The sequence below is a fragment of the Coenobita brevimanus genome, chromosome 43 (assembly GCF_032717465.1).
Source record: "Coenobita brevimanus isolate Jiangsu-jjx chromosome 43, ASM3271746v2, whole genome shotgun sequence".
In the NCBI taxonomy this organism is placed as follows: Eukaryota; Metazoa; Arthropoda; class Malacostraca; order Decapoda; family Coenobitidae; genus Coenobita; species Coenobita brevimanus.
Genome location: NC_136996.1, coordinates 3,804,628 through 3,823,479, shown reverse-complemented (window position 1 = coordinate 3,823,479; position 18,852 = coordinate 3,804,628). Strand labels below are relative to the sequence as shown.

At 41.3% G+C, this 18,852-nt stretch overlaps 1 protein-coding gene across 3 annotated transcripts in view; it reads right to left on the bottom strand.

Annotated features, from left to right (window-relative positions):
* Pfk (ATP-dependent 6-phosphofructokinase) overlaps window positions 1-18,852 on the bottom strand; it is a 141,709-nt gene that overhangs the window by 17,000 nt on the left and 105,857 nt on the right. For all 3 annotated transcript variants that reach the window (XM_080270833.1, XM_080270834.1, XM_080270835.1), the window contains 4 exons: window positions 17,739-17,885; window positions 15,307-15,405; window positions 12,342-12,554; window positions 10,980-11,135 (listed from right to left, as the gene is read on the bottom strand). In XM_080270833.1, coding sequence (XP_080126959.1) covers window positions 10,980-11,135; window positions 12,342-12,554; window positions 15,307-15,405; window positions 17,739-17,885 — 615 coding nt within the window. The remainder of the gene's footprint in view (window positions 1-10,979; window positions 11,136-12,341; window positions 12,555-15,306; window positions 15,406-17,738; window positions 17,886-18,852) is intronic.

Sequence of the window (18,852 nt, the reverse complement as noted above, 5' to 3'; positions counted from 1 at the left end):
TATGACTTGAATTCAGTAAACACACAACACTCTGGACAGCTTCCTAATACTTTCAATACTACAACCTATGTTTGAGTCAGTTTTTATATGAAATATGTATGATGCAGTGCATATGCATCTAACCCCCACTGTTTGACAGTGATGCTTTCCATAAATAGTGGTTGAATAAGGAATTGGTCGAATAACAAACCGATTTTTCCCATAACATTGTTGACCACCTTCATAACTCAAAAAATATTCAATAAAGATGGAAAAAATGCCTGTATATATGAACGCAAGTGACACAGGGATTTGAGGTGTTTTCTTGCAGACCTACATTCTCAAGGAAAATTATTTTAGTACTACATACATATCAGATGATTGACATTTGATTTTCGATCAAAAAAATACTGGAGAACAAATGAAACATACCTGCTTAGCGATATTAAAGAGAGCCATCGGAATGCCTTCAATAGCATGTTTATAGATGATCCTGTCGACTGGACATGACATCACCACACCAAACAAACTCAAATGTACTCAGTTTAAAACCATGCAGTGGAAGCCTAACTGGAAGCGCCAGAACCTAACAGGGGGGCTTTGCCCCCAGGACCCCTCAATGATTATAACCTACCTAACCTAGTGCAAACTAAGATGTGTATTCGGTAAAACTGGCACCAAAACAGTATTGTGAGTTAAGAGTGTTCGTTAATCATTGGCACAATCGTCACCGGGGCTGCCATTTGGTAATTTCCATTACCAAATGTGGGCCAATTTGGTAATGAAAAATTTGTTTGGTAATGAATCAGCATGATCCATTACCAACTAGATTTTTCACATGTATGAAGATACAGAGGATGGAGATAGTGGATTGTCTGCTCTCTTTGATTAATCTGCTAGCCTACATGGCGTGAAAATAATCAACATGTTGCTAATTATAAAGAAGAGTGCTTATTTCCATTTGTATATATTAGTGGAGAATAAATGCTTGCTTTAAAAATTCGGTAATGAAAACTGAGGAGTTTGGTAATGTGACCAAGTTCAGATCTGGCAACCCTGATCGTCACCCAACCATGTGAAGGCGAAACACTCACTCAGATGGGTGAGGACATGACTGGACTAGACAGGGAAAACAGTTGGGGTCTTGGGCGGAGCCATGGTGGTGATGTAGTATTCCACGAGGCCAAAAAGAAATGCAGAACGATGAAGAGGCAACCGATCAGCTGGGTAACGTTCTGGAGACAGGAAGCTCAGCCGGTCTTCTGGCGGTGCGCAGTTTGCATTGTTGAAATGGTGGGGATAACCACGTTGAAAACAAAAAAGGGTACAGATTTATAAATGTCGACACAAGAAATTGTCGAAAAACAATCAGTCGAAAAACGAGGGTTTGGTGTATATGTAATACAGCAATCCCTATACTATCCGGACGCCCACTTTCCGGACACCCCACTTACTGGACTTTGTGGGCCTGGACCTCTGGACCCCAAAAGTGGCCAAAAAAAGAAAATAATTTCCCCAAAATCCTAATATTTTTCCCACCCGTAATATGAAATTGCCGCGAGGTGCTGAACAGCTGTTTACACCACGGCCCCTTTACCCCTTCCTTCCTCCCCCCTCCCCCCTCAGGGTTGCCATTTGGTATTTTTCATTACCAAATGTGGACCAATTTGGTAATGAAAAACTCGTTTAGTAATGAATCAGAATAATGCATTACCAAACGGATTTTTCACATGTATGAGGATACACAGGATGGAGATGGTGGATTGTCTGCCATCTCTGATTAATCTGCTAGCCTATACAGCGTGAAAATAATCAACATGCTGTTAATTATAAGGAGAGGGATTACATTTATTTCCACTTGTATATATAATTAGTGAAGAATAAATGCTAGCTTTACGACTTTGGTAATGAAAAGTTAAATATGGTAATGAAAATTGAGGACTGTGGTAATGTGGCCGAGCTCCAATTTGGCAACCCTGCTCCTCCCTCACCACCAGTTCCTGTTTAACTGTGATCACGAGTAGATGCTTATCGCGATGGATGGTGCACGTGCTCATTTTTTGTGAATAAACAGTGAATAAACTGCAATACCTCGCCACTAGGGGAAGGCGGTGGCTGAATCGGTAGAGAGGCGGCCTGCAGTCCTGATGGATCCAGGTTCGAATCCCGGCTGGGGCGGGGAACAGTTTAAGGATATGAATTTCATAAAAACAGGCTTTCCTGATCTACCAGATGACCCGCCGACATGTCATAAAAGTACCCCCGCTAATACCAATACGCCAGTCCTGAATGAGACAGCCCTAGCAGGTATTCAACATGGACGGTGGGTTTTAGCGCCGAAGTGGTGACATGCAGAGAGGTGTATGGTATGTAGGAGGACTACTGGGCCTTAAGAGCAGGCTGTGAAGCCTATGCCCAGGGTCGGACACGTAAATAAAAAATAAAAAAATAAAAAATAAATAAAAAAATAAAAAAAACTAGACCACACGGGAATTTACAGTGTTGCGCAGTGTTAGGAAATTAGAATTTAGAGTGTAAAGGATTAACTGTGGTGTGCAAACTGGCAGTTGAAACTGGTGTGGTGCAATTAACAATGTGCTGTGTTAAACAATTATAACTCACAGTGCAAAGAATTATTGTAAGTGCAGCACAACACTGGATTACTGTACGTGCTCCAAGAGCATTTTCACCACTGCCAAAGCCTTAGAGAAGGCGGCCACAGATGTGCTGTAAGTACCCGGGCTGAGGTACAGTCACTTCTAATTCCTCATTCTTTGGTTCTTTTTCATTTATTTCATGCTTTATGTCCATTATTGGTGTGAATAGGGTCTTAAATAGGTTTAAATAAGTGCTATGCATGTACAGTAGGGAGTTATTTAGGTGGCTTTCAAAGTTAGGCTGGGTTAGGGTCCTTAAGTATCAGTCCAGGAGCCAGGGGCGCACTTTCCGGACATGTCTTTGGCTCTATTCCATCGGATAGTGGAGGGATTACTGTATATATACTGTACAGTATGTATAATGTATCTGACTCTGAGCATAGGCTTCACAGCCTGTTCCCAAGACCCAGTAGTCTTCCTACATGTCATACACTTCCACATGTCACCACTTCAGTACAAACACCCACCATCCATATTGAAAACTGTACATGCTTGGGCTGCCTCATACAGGACTGGTGCATTGCTTTTAGAGCAGGTATTTTCTAATATGTCAGTGGGTTTTCTGGTAGATCAGTAAAGTCAGCTTTATGAAATTAAAATCCTTAAACTCTTCCCTTTCCCTGCGGGGATTCAAACCCAGGCCTATTAGGAGTGCAGGCCACCTGTCTACTGATTCAACCACTGCCTCCCATTTGTTGTTCTTGTTATTGAATATATTTATGGATGGGGTGATGAGAGAAGTAAAAACACAAGTAATGGAGAGGGGGATGGCATTGGTAATGAATGGTGATGGATGGAATATCTCAAATTTGTTGTATGCTGATGATGCAGCACTACTTGAGAATAACGGACAAGAACTTGATAGACTAGTGAAGAGTTTTGCTGATGTCTGTGAACATCGTGCCTTGAGAGTAAATGCAGAAAAGAGTAAAATGATGGTTACTGAGAGAGAAGGCAACTCCCAGTGTGATGTTACAGTGAATGGAGGGAACCTGAAATTGGTGAGAGAGTTCAAATACCTGGGTACAGTGATAGAAAAGAGAGGAAAATATTCAAATGAAGTGGAAAGTAGAGTGACACAAGGAAGGAAAGTAGCTGGTGCAATGAAGGCCTTGATAAGAAACAGAGGCGTGAGTGTTGCAGCTGCACGAGGCTTACATGAAGGAGCGTTAGTGCCAACTTTAACCCCTAAAGTACTAAGCTCATCGATCGAGCTTTTTGCACGATTCTTAAAAAGGACGAGCAACACCGATCGTAAAACATCCACAAAAAACTTGTGGCACCTGGCTCCACCCCAGCTGTGACGTAGATGGCTTCTAACCAATCAGAACTAAGTGTTGGACACACCAGAAGGGGGGACCCAGGCCCGTAACCAGGCCCTTTCACCACGTTCCTCTACCCCACTACCTTGTTACTACCCTACCTCCCACCATTCTTACCACCACCACCACCCCTCCCACCCCCTCCTCATGCATCCCCCCCTCCCATGTGGACCCCTCCCATGTCCCCCCCTCCAGTCATCTGGGGGGAGGGTATTTCCCCCTTACCCTCCCTCCATGTCCCTGTACTCCACTGGGGCCCTTCCTTTGTGTCTTGTGGTGGTCTCCTCCCATCCTTTCATTCCCATACACCCCCTCCTGGCCTTTCCACCTCCCCCTACCCCCATCCCCACCCTCTAGCACGCAGTATCTTTACCTCCCCAGCCTCGAATATTTTGTGTATTTTTTACCCTTTATGGCGCATGTTTTTGAATCATTATCTGTAACTTATTTGTGTCTTTGCATACAGATATGCACACCACAATTATTTTAGCTGTCTTTATTCGAAACCCACTCGAAAAAGAAATTTTATTTTATGCCAACGCATGCAAGCATGTTGAAGCCTTCAAAAACAAAATGAAATTAAACGAAACAAAACCTAGCTAGATTTGACAGCTTGGAGGGGAGGGGAGGGGAGGGGAGGGGGGAGGGGAGGTTAGGTGAGGGGAGGGGAGGGAAGGGGAGGAGAGAGAAGGGGAGGGAAGGGAAGGGGAGGGAGGGGACTGGAGGTATGGGAAGGGGAGAGGAGGGGAGGATAATCTTTACTATTTATCATCTTTTTATTGTGGATTTCATGACCATTTTCCCTAGCTAGATTTGACAGCTCAGCAAGGAGGGGAGGGGGGAGGGGAAAATGGAGGAGAGGTTAGGTGAGGGGAGAGGAGAGGAGGGGAGGGAAGGGAAGGGGAGGGAGCGAATTGGAGGTATGGGGAGACGAAAGAGGGGAGGATAATTTTTACTATTTATCATATTTATCTGGGGGTGTTTGTCACCATTTTATTTTTTTCTAAGCACATTACAATGGTTTATAACATCTGTACACACCAAAAAAAATTGATTTTGGTGATTTTTGTATGTATTTTTGCAAAGAAAACAGGTGTGAGCAGAGTATTTTCTTTCTCGCCGGGGCAGTGATGGGTAACTATTATAAACTTTCACTGGCCATAGTTTGGTAACTATTGGGTCTAGGAGGGTAGGTTTTAAGTTTTCAGGTGTGTAAATTCAAGCTCTATAAATCGGGCATAAAACTTTTAACCTTTGACATAGTCGAAAAATAGGCCTGTTTTTGCATCCTGGGGGGTAGTCGAGGCTGGAGAATTGTGTACCCTAGGGGTTAACATATAGATGAGAGACTATGGTGTGACATGAAAAGCCAAGAGTGAGAGCAGTGGAGATGGGACTGGTGAGGAATGTATGTGGAGTACAGAGAGTGGGATAGGATACAAAATAATATAATTCGTGAAAGATATGGAGTGAGAAAGTTTGTGGACACCAGAATTGAAGAAAGTGTACTGAGATGGTATGGTCATGTGAACAGAATGGATAACAGTAGAGTGGTGAAAAAGGTATTACTGAGTGAATTTGAAAGAGGGAGGAGGCGAGGTACGCCAAGGAGAAGGTGGAGGGATATGGTGGATGACTGTGTGAAGAAGACAGGTTTGGAAATCGGTGAGGCTAGCTAGGGGACTGACAAGAGATCGAGCTGGCTGGATGAATATTGTCAAGAGAAGCGCATGATCAGGGATTTGCCAACCCTTTTTGACGTGACAGCGTCCAGACTGACTCTATCGAATACATTTATGCAAAGCTACAGAATGTGGTGAATGTTTTTGGCATATCAGGTACAGCCAGGATTCCGGGGGCTTGAATGGTGAGTGAATGGAAGCGTGGCCCATTGGACTGGGAAAATCTGGGCTGTCTGGACAATGCTACTCCTCACTCTGCCCCAAGGTGGGAAAGAAGGTCTGGATGATGATGAAGATGATTTTTTCTTTGGAGATTTTAATGCGATTGTTGGTAGTAGTAGGGATGGCTTTGAAGATTGTACGGGTAAGGAGGGTGTTAGTATAAGAAACGAAAATGGGGTGCGATTTGGAAGCTTTTGTTTGGCAAATGACCTTATTACTGGTGGAACCATCTTTGAGCATAGAAAAATACATAAAACTACTTGGATTTCACCATGTGGTAAATATTGTAATCAAACTGACCACACTGCAATTAGCAAAAGACATAGGAGTTATTTATAAGATGTTTGCTTAAGGAGAGGGGCAGATATAGGTAGTGATCATCAACTTGTTGTGTCAAAGATTAAAATAAAACTTAAGAGAAATGTTAATGGTAATTGTACAGGAGGTGATGGATATGATTCTGATGAGCTAAGAAATTATGAGAACACGAAGGAGAAGTTTCGGTGGGAATGTAGGAACAGGTTTCTGGTCCTGCAGACTTTGATGGAATCTGAAAACAATGATATTAATCAAATGTGGAGAGAGGTAAAAGAGGTTTGCATGAGAGTGCTAAGGTTACTATTAAGAAAATGGGAAAAGCGAGAAGGAAATAGTGGATATCAGATGAAACATGGAATGCAATTCAGAAAAGGAAAGAGGCGAAGTTGAGAAGTGAAGAACAGCATGCTGATGGCCAGGTAGTTGAAGTACTTAGAGCAAAGTCCTGGAGTATACATTCTGAAGTAAAACGACTCATTAGACATGATAAGAGGAGGCTGTATGATGAAAAGGCAAAAGAGACAGAAATTAAGTTAAGTAAAAATGACGGTCAGAGCACAAGAGCAGCGTATCAGGCATAAAGGAGTTAACTGAAGCTGAAAAGAGAAGGCAGGAAATACCTGTACGAGACAGAAATGGTAACTTAATGACTAAAGATTTGGATATAAAAGGAAGGTGGAAGGAGCATTTTGAGTCTATTCTAAACAGACCAATCCCAGCTGAAGAGGACATTTTGCCAGCCAAGAGAGATTTGCAGACAGAAACAGAGGATATAACCTTGGAAGAGGTAGCAAAATCTATAAAGGAGTTAAAAGAATTTTAAGGCCCCAGGAGAGGATGGAATATTTCCTGAAATGCTTAAGGTGGAAAATGATGAGTTGATGAATGTGCTTTTGAAACTTTTTAATGAGGCTTGGGATACTGGTGGAATTCCAAAAGAGTGAAAAAATGGGGTGATTATAAAAATACCAAAAAAGGGAGATTTAAGTTTGTGTGGAAATTGGAGGGGGATAACTTTGACACCAGTAGTTGCAAAAGTCTTTTCCAAAATCTTGTTGAGCTGAATAGAGTCAGTAATTGATAAAATTTTAAGAGAAGAACAAGCGGGATTTAAAAAGGGTCGAGGCTGTAATGATCAAATTTTTATTGTAGGGCATCTAATGCAACAAGCTAATGAGATGAAAATGCCACTTATAGTTTTGTGGATTTTGAAAAGGCGTTTGATAGTGTTTCACGTGGAGCTATGTTGAAAATTATGAGATTCTATGGTATACCAGAAAAGTTTGTGAATATTATTAGAAGCCTGCATGAAGGTACATTTTGTAAGGTAACGGTGAGTGGTTCTTTGAGTGATCCATTTGAAGTTAGGTCAGGAGTGATTCAAGGAGGAGTTCTTTTGCCTTTGCTGTTTGTTTTGGTTATGGATTATGTTATGAGAAAGGTTGTAAGCAGAACAGGTGCAGGAATTAACTGGAATGAAAATAAGAGGCTGATGGATTTGAACTACGCTGATGATATTGTGCTGATTTGTGGAAGTATTTACGAGATGCAGAGGGTGCTTGATTGTCTGGTGGAGGAAGGAGAAAAAGTTGGATTGGTATAAATTGTGGAAAACTGAAATTATTAATATGAATGTGGAGAACCAAATCGACTGTGTTATTGGAAATAATGTGGTGAAGAATGTAGAAAATTTTAAATATCTGGGAATGATAGTATCATCTAATGGATCATTAAACAATGAAATTGAGGAGAGGATTAGACAGGCTTGGCGAGCTGTTAGAATGTTGAAATCTGTTTGGAATGATAATATGCTTTCGGTGCATACTAAAGTAAAAATTTACAAGTCCATGGTTAGACCAATTTTAATTTAAGGGCATAAGTCATGGTACAGTACAATTGCAACAGATCAGAAAGTATTAGGAGTTGACAATAAAATACTGAGAAGGATTCTTGGGGTAAAGTGGCAAGACAGCGTTACAAATGAAAGAGTAAGGCATATTACGAGAGTGGAACCAGTTGATGAATATGTGAGACTGTCTCGCTGGAAATGGCCGGGGCACATACATAGAAAACAAGGCAGTTTAATACAGGATGTGCCAGAGTGAACTGCTAGAGGAAGAAGAGGAAGAGGTAGGCCGTGGGAAACCTGGTTGAGGACAATGAAAAGAGAAGCGGGAAAGGAGTGTTGGCGGGACCTGAAGATGGCAAGAGACAAATATTGGTGGAGAGAGTTCATCGAGGCCCTATGCATCCCGTGGGGTGCCACAGGAAATGATTGACTGATTGATTGATTTGTCAGCTTTATGAAATTCAAATCCTTAAACTATTCCCTTCCCCAGCAGGGATTCAAATCTGGGCCCATTAGGGGTACAGGTCACCTCTCTACTGATGCAGCTACTGCCTCCCCAGTCTTTTTTTTTTTTTTTAAATACCATTTCTGAGCCCAGGCTAGTGTCACATGGTATGGCATTGATAATGAATAAACTCAAGCACAGGTGCATCAAACTCTTTCATTTTTTAGCATTTTCTGGGGAGTTTTAAATCTTAAATATAACTGCAAATATACTACAGGAACTGATCTTACAAACATATTGACTTTGGTTTCAATACATACCTTTAACACTTTTACAATACCTTTAACACTTTTACAATGGAGTCAGCAACAAAAGGTCACCTGATATTTCATTTTTTCTACTTCCCCCTTTCTATGCTGGCTAGCATTCCCAAGCTGAGAGTGGCAGGTTATGGCTGACTACCACTGCCCCTGGGAGGTACTACCATAAGAGCGAAGTGTGGCTACAAGCCTGGTGACTAGCCACAATTATCATTCACACTTGAAATTCAGTCACAGATCAATGCAAGTCAATGCACAAAATCACATCTTTTCAGCTAGAGATCTATCTATTCTATCTATTGCCAGATGCCTCAATCCCGTTTGGGGTGGCCACAAACAAATCGCCTCCAAGTCGCCCTGTCCCCCGCCATTTCACTGCCCTGCTCCCAACTCACACACCCCTCTCTCATATACCTCTCCACCCCATCCCTCCATCTCATCCTCGGCCTCCCCCTCCCTCTTCCCCCATCCACCTCACTCACATACACTCTCTTCGTCAGTCTTTCACCCTCCATCCTCTCCACATGGCCAAACCACCTCAGTGTGTTCCTCATAACGCTTCCTATCACATCCACATCAACACCACAAGCTAGAGATAATAACTGTAAAACATGACCAAATAAGTTCCAATTTCTGTGAAAGGTCTAGTTTCCCAAATAAAGGCAAGTGTTAGATAATTTGGAATAGTTTGGAAGGTGAAGTGGTGTCAGCAAAGAACATATTCAAAAACATACTGTATAAAAGTAGATAAGGAGACAGAACATTGCATGGTTACCTGAAGTCAAGTTTTCTACAAAGGGGTTGTTGTTATTGCATAACCCTGGTACAGGTATGTCTGCCAAAGCAGACCCATCAACCACAGGTAAGCTATTGTTTCTGCATGGCTGAACCAGGCAGTGTGTTAGGAGGCAATGTATCCCAACAATAATGCGAGGGTTCAATGAATAATTTCAGGTTAGTCCCTGTCCTGTAAACCGAAAACTCAGAGGTACACCAGAATCTTCCATCAAAGTTGCACTGACTGCAACCCTCCTCAGGACTTCTGTTAAGGCTGAGTTTATATATACAGTACAGTACTGGAATATAGTGCTGCAGAAAAAGGCCAGACAGGAGGTGAATAGATGAGGTAGAGAAGTTTGCAGGGCAGACATGGCAGAGATTGGCTCAGTCAAGGAATTCGTGGAGATAGCTGGGGAAAGCCTTTGTTCAGCAGTGGACTTGCAGTGGCTGCTGCTGCTGATGATGATGATAGTGCTGCAATCAGGCAATGGGTGTGGCAGCCTCTATGTCATCTATGCTGGTGAGTACTATGGCACTGCCCTCTTGAATTCAATCTTTTTCTTTTGCAGCCAGAGTAGGGTTGGGTGAGGAGTCATGGCTTTGTCTTCTCATCAAATTTGTGAAAAAAGGTGATATGAAATCCAGCGCTATTCACATAAACTTTGTACCATTTACTCATAGTTTGCCTGGGGCATGGTGGTTATTCACAGCTTTTGCAACATGGTGGATGGGCATGGCTTTGTCCCCCACTGCAAAATACAAGTACATGGAGTGTCTCTGAATGGGAGCACCTTCCCTAATGATCAAGCAAGTGGCCACTGTCCCCAGGATGAGGGTTATTTTGTATGTAATAAGTATCTTCAGTGGGTAGGTATTTACCATGGAGATAGGTTGCTTCTTACTTTCAGGACCTATGATTTAATGGGTAAAATCAGAACTGGAGTTACTTCTGATTCATATCTTCAAAGATATCAAAGATCTTCACTTAAGATCTCAACCTTCGAAGCAAATGGATGCACCATCATCATGGTCAGGATGGTGATGATGATGATCATAATCATTAGTGTGCAGTTCAAATAATATACCCATTTCATGTAACAGACATTATTAACCTCTTCAGTACGTTGATGTGCGTTATGCTATTTCAGCATTAGCCAAACAAATTTCTTAAGCTTAATGCCGTCACTACAAAGAGTCTTTTCTACGTTTAATAAGCAGTGTTGGTAAAAATATTATACATAAAAGGATAACACTGTGCAGATGTAGGTAACCGATTATTTTTCTAATTCCTTGGAGGCAAGGATTCTCTCCTACGCTGAATAGAAATTCCTAAGAGGCCTTCGGTCTGAAGTAGGTGATATTATGAATAATGATACCTGTCCTACATAGCAACAGAAACACTGACCTGGATTCCAAATGGTTCCTCAAAGATGTAAGCAGCATCAGCCCCACCTGCGAGGCCAGCCAGTGTGGCTAGGTAACCACAGTAGCCACCCATCGTTTCCACAACAAATACGCGTCGCTTTGTGCCTTGTGCTGACTGCCTGATTCGATCACAGATCTATGCAATAAGCAAGGCATCAATTAATAAATACTGCAATTATACGAATGTGTGTGATGCAGAGAATAATAACCCACTCTTTCTATCTGTCTATAGCCAAGTGCCTTAATCCCAGACGGGGTGGCAACAAACAAAACGTCTTGCTTTGTCCTCTGCTGTTAGGCTGCCCTCCTTCCAACTTACACCACCCTCATTCATATGCTTCTCCATCCAATCCTCCCACTTCCTCCCCCTCCCCTCATCTCCTTCCACTTCACTCACATACACTTTCCTAGTAAATATCTCATTCTTCACACAGCCAAACCATCTCTGGGTACTTCTAACACTTCCAACACATCTACATCAACACTATTACATTCCCAAACTTTCTTACCTGTCTGTCTATTTCTCCACATAACTCCACTCCTCTCACTCTTGGTTTGTGTTCTGCCAGCAAAGCTTTTCATTCTCCACTCTCAACATACAACCAAACCATCTCTGGGTATCTTTCCTAAAACTTTCCAACACACTCACATCAATATTTCTGTACATCAGAATGGGAATCCTAATCCTTATTCCTTACCATTGCTATCAAAGGGACTTTAACCTTTCTTCCCTGTTGTACCATTCCTTGAATTTTATCCTCTAAACTCTATTATCCATCCATCCATCCATCATCCAATCCTATGCCCCCCCATGAGGAGTGTAGGAGCCCAGGACTAGGCCAGGCAAGTTGGTCCTGGAATTTAAGATGAGAATGACCAGCCTTACTCATCCATGAGTGGCATTATGTGAGCAATAAACCCCAACCACCCCTTGGATATAAACCTACACAGGCTCAATCCAATTGAAGCACCTTAATTACCCACTAAACCACCAAGCACAATAATTTGGTTATATGGTTACCACCCAGCATAGTGAATGGTTTCCTGGTGTACAGGAAACCATTTGGCTTGTCACTCAGTGTAGAGTCACCCATAGACAGAAGGAAGAAGAAAGAGTGAAGGATGGGAAGACAGAAGAGGGAGTGTAAAGTTACCCATAGGCAGAAGGATGTGGAAAGCATAAAGAAAGACAGAAAAGGGAAGAAGACAGGAAAGGGCAGACACCCAAAGCAGCATTACATAGAATGAGTAGATGGTGAATGCCTGCACCTACCACTCTATTATCCGCTAACTGTATTTCATGAGGAAAGAAAAATGAAGATTAGAATACATGCTCAATTACCTCAGTGATTTCATTGAGTGCAGTATCACAGCCAAGACTGAAGTCACTGCCTGGGACATTATTGCTGATGGTAGAAGGGATGACCACCATAGGGATACAGAATTCGGGATGTTTGCCACGAGCCTCATATAACTGCAGGAGGGCATGATAAGCCTCGAACCCACCCACAATCAGCAATGAATGTAGACTGTACTCCCGCAGCCGTGCAGCCACCTAAGAAAATTCGTAAGTCACAGTCACTACATGTTACAATTTTTTACCCCAAACTACAAAAAATACAGAGCACTGCTTAATAACTCTAGAGTATGCAATTACTTTTAATTACCTTTCAGCAAAATGTTAATCATTTAAAAGAACTGAAAGTTAAGGAACATGGATGACAAAATAAAAATAACATGGCGAAGGCAATAATTTTCGAAAAATTGACAACTGAGAATGTTGACAGCAAAGCATGAGTAAAAATGATTTGGTTGGGTGATTTATGATGAAAGAATTTGGTGTCTGAGATTATGTCAATGGCAGAAATGAATTATGAAAAGAGTAAACACTGGTAGAACTTGAGGTGCTGAGGAGGTACTGTATATGAAGAACTGATAAAATGTAGTACAAAGAGCATAGTTCAATGTATGTGGGAAATATGTCCAATAGCCTGGAACAGTGGAGTTGCACCAGTGGTATACTCAAAGGTTACGACTGTGCTTCCATGTAAAGACTTACGGTGACCAAAATAAGTGTAGAAATTTTCACGGAATAAGTCTGCTGAGGGTTATGGATATGGAATGTGGAAGAATGATGACTGGAAAGGTACAACAGGTGTAAGAATATCTTGTAGCTAAGTGATGACCGGGATGACTTAAGAAGTAGTGAGGTATGGACAGATCAAATATTTCAAAGCATGTAAAGACTGGTGACAGCATTTGAAAATGATTACAAGATAATCATAGCATTTATAGATAAAAACAAACTGGACAAAATGTTGAAACAAGTCTGGCTGATTACACGCTTGCTGAAAGATGGATGCTGGACAGCATTGTTGATATCGGGGTGTTAGTAGGACAATGCAGAGGTCTGATCACAATGACTGTCGTATAAAAGGTGAAACTTCATTTAAGTGAAGTCAATTGTGAGAAAGCTGAGTATTTAAAGGAAATGATTAAAAGTGAAGAAGACGAGAAAGAAAGTAATGGCATATATAGCATCTTAAAGTAGTGGGGGAGTTGAGGTAAATGAGCTAAGAGTAAATGAATTTGGAAACTTGTGCAGTGCAAATATGGAATGTTTGATTAGGAATGCTACAGCTGTGTGCAGTGTGTAGTAAAAAAGATACAGCTTTGTGGGATACAAGCTGGAAGAGCATTGGAAGAACGGAGAAAAATGTGGTTAGTAAGGATTAAAGGAAGTAGTTCATTTTAGAGGAGACGGGAATATGAAGTACTACCCAAAAGTTCCCGAAATTTGAAAGGAGGGTGAAAACCACTTGCTGTACGGTGTACGGATGCAAGATGGCAGTGCATGCACCCTTTGTTTGTGTTATGTGGCACTGTGCAGGGTGGATGCCTTTGCTGCATGTATGTGTTTTATTATCACTGCGTTTGGATTAGTTTGTGAATTTTGTGATCTCAAAAATCAAGGATGTGAAAGAGAAACATGTGTGCATCAAGTTCTGTGCGAAACTCACAAAGAACACAGTAAAAACTCATAAAATGTTAAAACATGCATTTGGTGATAGTGCTTTGAGAGTCACACATACCTACAGCCGGTTTAAACGTTTAAAAATGGACGAGCATCAACAGATGATGATGCACATTCTGGTTGCCTTTCCACCAGTTCAACTCCTAACAATGGGGCCAAGCTTGTGCAACCATCCCTGAAGATCGCAGGAGGACAATCCATGAAGATTGTGACATAGTTAACCTATCGTATGGAACCTGCTAATGCATTTTGTCTGGCGATGTTGACATGAGACGAATTGCTGCCAAGTTTGTTCCAAGGTTCTTGACTGATGAGTAAAAGCAGCACTGCATGGAGGTCTGCAAAGAGCTCAATTAACTGGCCAGAAATGACCCTAACGTCCTTCCGAGTGTCAATACTGATGATGAAAGCTGGGTTTACAGGTACGACCGCAAAATCAATCAACAATCATTGCAGTGGAAGAACCCAACCTCACCTCGACCAAAGAAGGCACATCAGGTCAAGAGCAATGTAGAGTTAATGCTCATCACTTTCTTCAACAAGGAGGACATTGTTCAAAAGGCATTTGTTCCTCAAGAACAGACCACCAATGCAAAGTTCTACTGTGACATTTTGAGATGGCTCCAGGAAGATGAGTAGAAAATGTTCAGACAAATGGCGCACATACAAATGGGTGCTCCACTAGGACAGTGCACCCACACACACAGCCCTTGTTGCTCAGCAGCATAAAAAAATATGCCGGTTGTCCTCCACCCCCGTCTTCACCAGATTTGGCACCCTGCGATTTTGTCCTCTTTCAGAAAATGAAAATCCAGCTGAAAGGACTAAGATTTGACACCACTAGGGAGATCTAAGAGGAATTGTAAAAGGTCCTAAACAAAATGATGCTCAAAGACTTCCAGAATGCATTCTGATCATGGGAGAAGTGCTGGGATCGATGTCCGCACGCCCATGGACACTACTCTGATGGGGACAGTGGTGACTAGGTCAACGTAAGTTTTTTTCCTTATCCTGCCCTAGGGTGGGAAAGGAGGTCCAGATGATGATGATGATGATGATGATGATGAGTAAAATTTCGGAAACTTTTAGGTAACAGCTCGTATGATACTAGCACGAGAACATGTGAAGAAAATAATAAAGAGGAAGAAGAGGGAAAAAAAATAAAAGAGGTAAATAATGATCTTGGAGGAAAAAAAATGAAAGTAAACTATTTTAACCAATGTTACCAAACTGGTAACAATAATGCAAGAATGAACAAAGACTGAAAGCTAACCTGATCAAAGTACTTGTCAGGCAGAGTGCGCTTCGTGCCCAAGAAGGCTCCACCTTGACCCACCCATCCAGTAACCTCAGCCCAAGTCATTTCCTGAATCTGTAAAGATGATATTAATAAGGTAAGTAGGTACAGCGCCATGCAGGTTAAGTAATCTGTGCTTATTATGCCAGTAAAATGTAAAATAGGCTGTATGAAGGAAATACAGTAACAAGTTTATGCACAGCCAAAATATTTCCCTTCTGCTGAGGGGTGCACTTATGTATGTGCAAACTAACCACCCCTGAATCATAGTAGCTGGTGATAGGACCACCCTCAAAATGTATTTTTCTTCTTTCCCATTCAACTTTTGGTTACTTACTATAAAGTCTGATCCCTGAGGCCCTACATTCGTCCTACTTGCAAGAGATGGCATAACACACCTCACATCACCAATCTGGATGCCCACCATCCACAATGAACATATGCTAGGATTGTCTCAAATACAAATTGGTGTGACAGTATTAGCAGTGTTGTTTTTATGACATTCAGATCCTCAAAACTGTTTCCTCAACCGACCTGGGATCAATCTCACGTCCTTTTGGACATTTGGCATTAGCATGAAAATGATATTTGTACCACATAAACACACATGTTGATGTGATGATGATGACAAATCTTTTAGCCCCTTCGACAAGAGGGGTCTCACCTAACCTGGTTAAAGTAAATCATCTGGTGTTAGCTAAAAGAAAATGTATATCCTCAAGTAAAAGGGACTAACAACGATACAGTGCTCCACACCCTCCTGTCAATTACTGTACATAGTTAATGTTTTAACCTACGGTAATACATGTCAAAACTATGTAAATTAGACGACTGAAATCCATAATACATTAAAGTTAATGTGCCGTCCACATCTCAAGCCTGTCCCCAACTCCTCCCTAAAACCCTTGTAAGGCCAAACTTGCTAACTAATTTTGCTTTCTAAAGACATACCCTACGACTGTACTTAGAAGTAAAACAAACATAAAAAAGTTGCATCTGAGGGAACTAAAAACAAATACTTGATGCAGTGACAGTAATGGTCACTACCAGAATGACTTATCTACACTCTTCCTTCCACTAAATGTGACCCTTATGATACCTGTAGGATAAGGGTTAGCATTTGCTGCCCCAGCTGGCAGAAGTGACTCTCTTGGTGTACCTTTTCCCCCTTTTTATCACTCTTTTTCATCTCCTGTCACTCATCTTCCACTCTAACTTCTCCCTTTCTCTTTCTTCCCCCATCTTCTCTCTGATGTTTTTACTGTTACCTTACTGCAATAGAAAGGTAAAAAAATTTACTGTTACCTTACTGCAAAAGAAAGGTAAAAAATTTCTCACAAAAGTTGGAGGAATAAGGCAATAATTGCTCAAGCATTTAAGATTTCCAGAGTCAAGATTAACCTACGCAATGCTCTGAAAACCAGGCGATGGTTTGAGGCCTCATTTTTGGTTAACATGTAACTGAGAATCATGTCTCTCAGAGCCATGCAAATCAGAGGACGGAGCACTGTAGTTTCAAACCTCTTTACCCCCAAAGGATCTCCCTATGTATTTATCAATCTATTGCCAGATGCCATAATCCCGTGAAGGGTGGCCATCTGACTTTGGGTTATTTGTTTTACGGGAAGGGGCACTATCCCTCCATCAACCCACTTGCTGACACATAGGAAGCGCGTATGGTTTGGTTATATGGTTACCACCCAGTGTTGTAAATGGTTTCTTGGCTTACAGGAAACCATTTGGCTTGTCACTCCACGTAAAGCCACCTGTAAAGGAAAGAAAAGCAATAAGAAGTGACAGGAAACATGGAAGAAATACGAAGAGAGGAGGCCAGGTACAAAAAAAAGAATGATACAGGCTAAGGACGAAGTAGGCAGCACTACACCAATTGAGTGAATGATGGCTGCCACCACCTATCCTAAGGAGAACAAAGTTCTCTGGCATCATAATACAAAGTCGGTCCTTGTGCTGAGGGGATTACATATGCTATTGGCAGAGCAACCCTTAAAAGTCTAAATATCACACTGTAGCATATTATCACTGCAGGCCATGTTAATCTAACATATGATGCTGGCTCCTAAAAATGAAACGTCCGAGTTCTATATTAACATCAAAGTGAGAATGACGTCTAAATGCCACACTGTAGCTTATTATCACTGCTGGCCATGTTAATCTAACACATGATGCCGGCTCCTAAAAATGAAACTTCCGAGTTGTATATTAACATCAAAGTGAGAGTGACCTCTAAATGCCACACAGTAGCATGTTATCACTGCAGGCCATGTTAATCTAACATATGATGCCAGCTCCTAAAAATGAAACTTCCGAGTTGTATATTAACATCAAAGTGAGAATGACTCACTTTCCATATCATACCTCTCTCACAACAAAACATAACATCTACTTACATTGCCTTCTATAAGACCATCAATTCCATCATGAATGCCATACACAGTATCACCACGGTAGATGCAGTTACGCACAAATGAGCGGACAGCTGCATTCATCCCACAGGCTGGAGCACCAATGTGCATCACACCAAGGTTGAACCCACCCTAAGAGCAGGGACAAGATTAATACTTTCTACACAAAAAAGCTTGAGATTGTGTTAGGTTCTATGGCACACAAGCAAAAAGAGAATCTTACTAATAAAATTTGAATTACATTATTATTATTAAGCTTATATTAAGTACAATATGCTGGTGACAATTTCTTTAAAATATTCAAATATTCTGCTCCACGGGCCAAAACTCTATATGTATAATAACATTAAAACTACAGTATGACAATGTAAAACACACATTATGTCTCCACATTAACTATAAGAAGCAATAATCACAATAACTAGCATTCTCCTAAAATCTTCTAAGCTCAGGTCTGTTTGTACAGCATACAGAAGCACATGTAACAAGCACATTTTTGTGTGGATTCCATCTAGCAGCACAACAAGAAAGCAAACAACTTACTTAATCCAAATGCATACACTATCACCTAATGTAATGTCTTAAGCTTAAGAGAGAGAGACTAGGCAGTTTCAAAATATAATTACAGTACAGTAAGCTCTCATCTTTCAAAACATTCAACTATGCTGGCACCATTTTCTTTTGTGGATAAGTAAATCATAAGTGAATATACTAGTTTAAAGTGTGCCTTGGGATAAACTAAGTTATGTTGCTACAGTATATGATCTCAAAATACACTTTAAACAAGTAGATTCCCATGTCTAATGACATTTCTGGTTACTTCATAGGGCTTTTAAGACCATTACATAATTTAATTATGGCTGTGGGAGCTCTTTTTTAAGGATTCCCTTACTTCCCAGAAATTCATTTCTTGTGCGGCTTACTGTAAATACGATATATACAAAAGGGCAGGATAAAACTTTAAGCTAACAGAGAACAGTATCACCATGCAGCTTAGGGATATATATTTTGCTCTTCGTGATATAAAAACCAAGCATGTCTACCCTGAAGTTAACCCTTGCACCCCTGGGAATGTTCTCTGATGTGGACAATTTTTCCT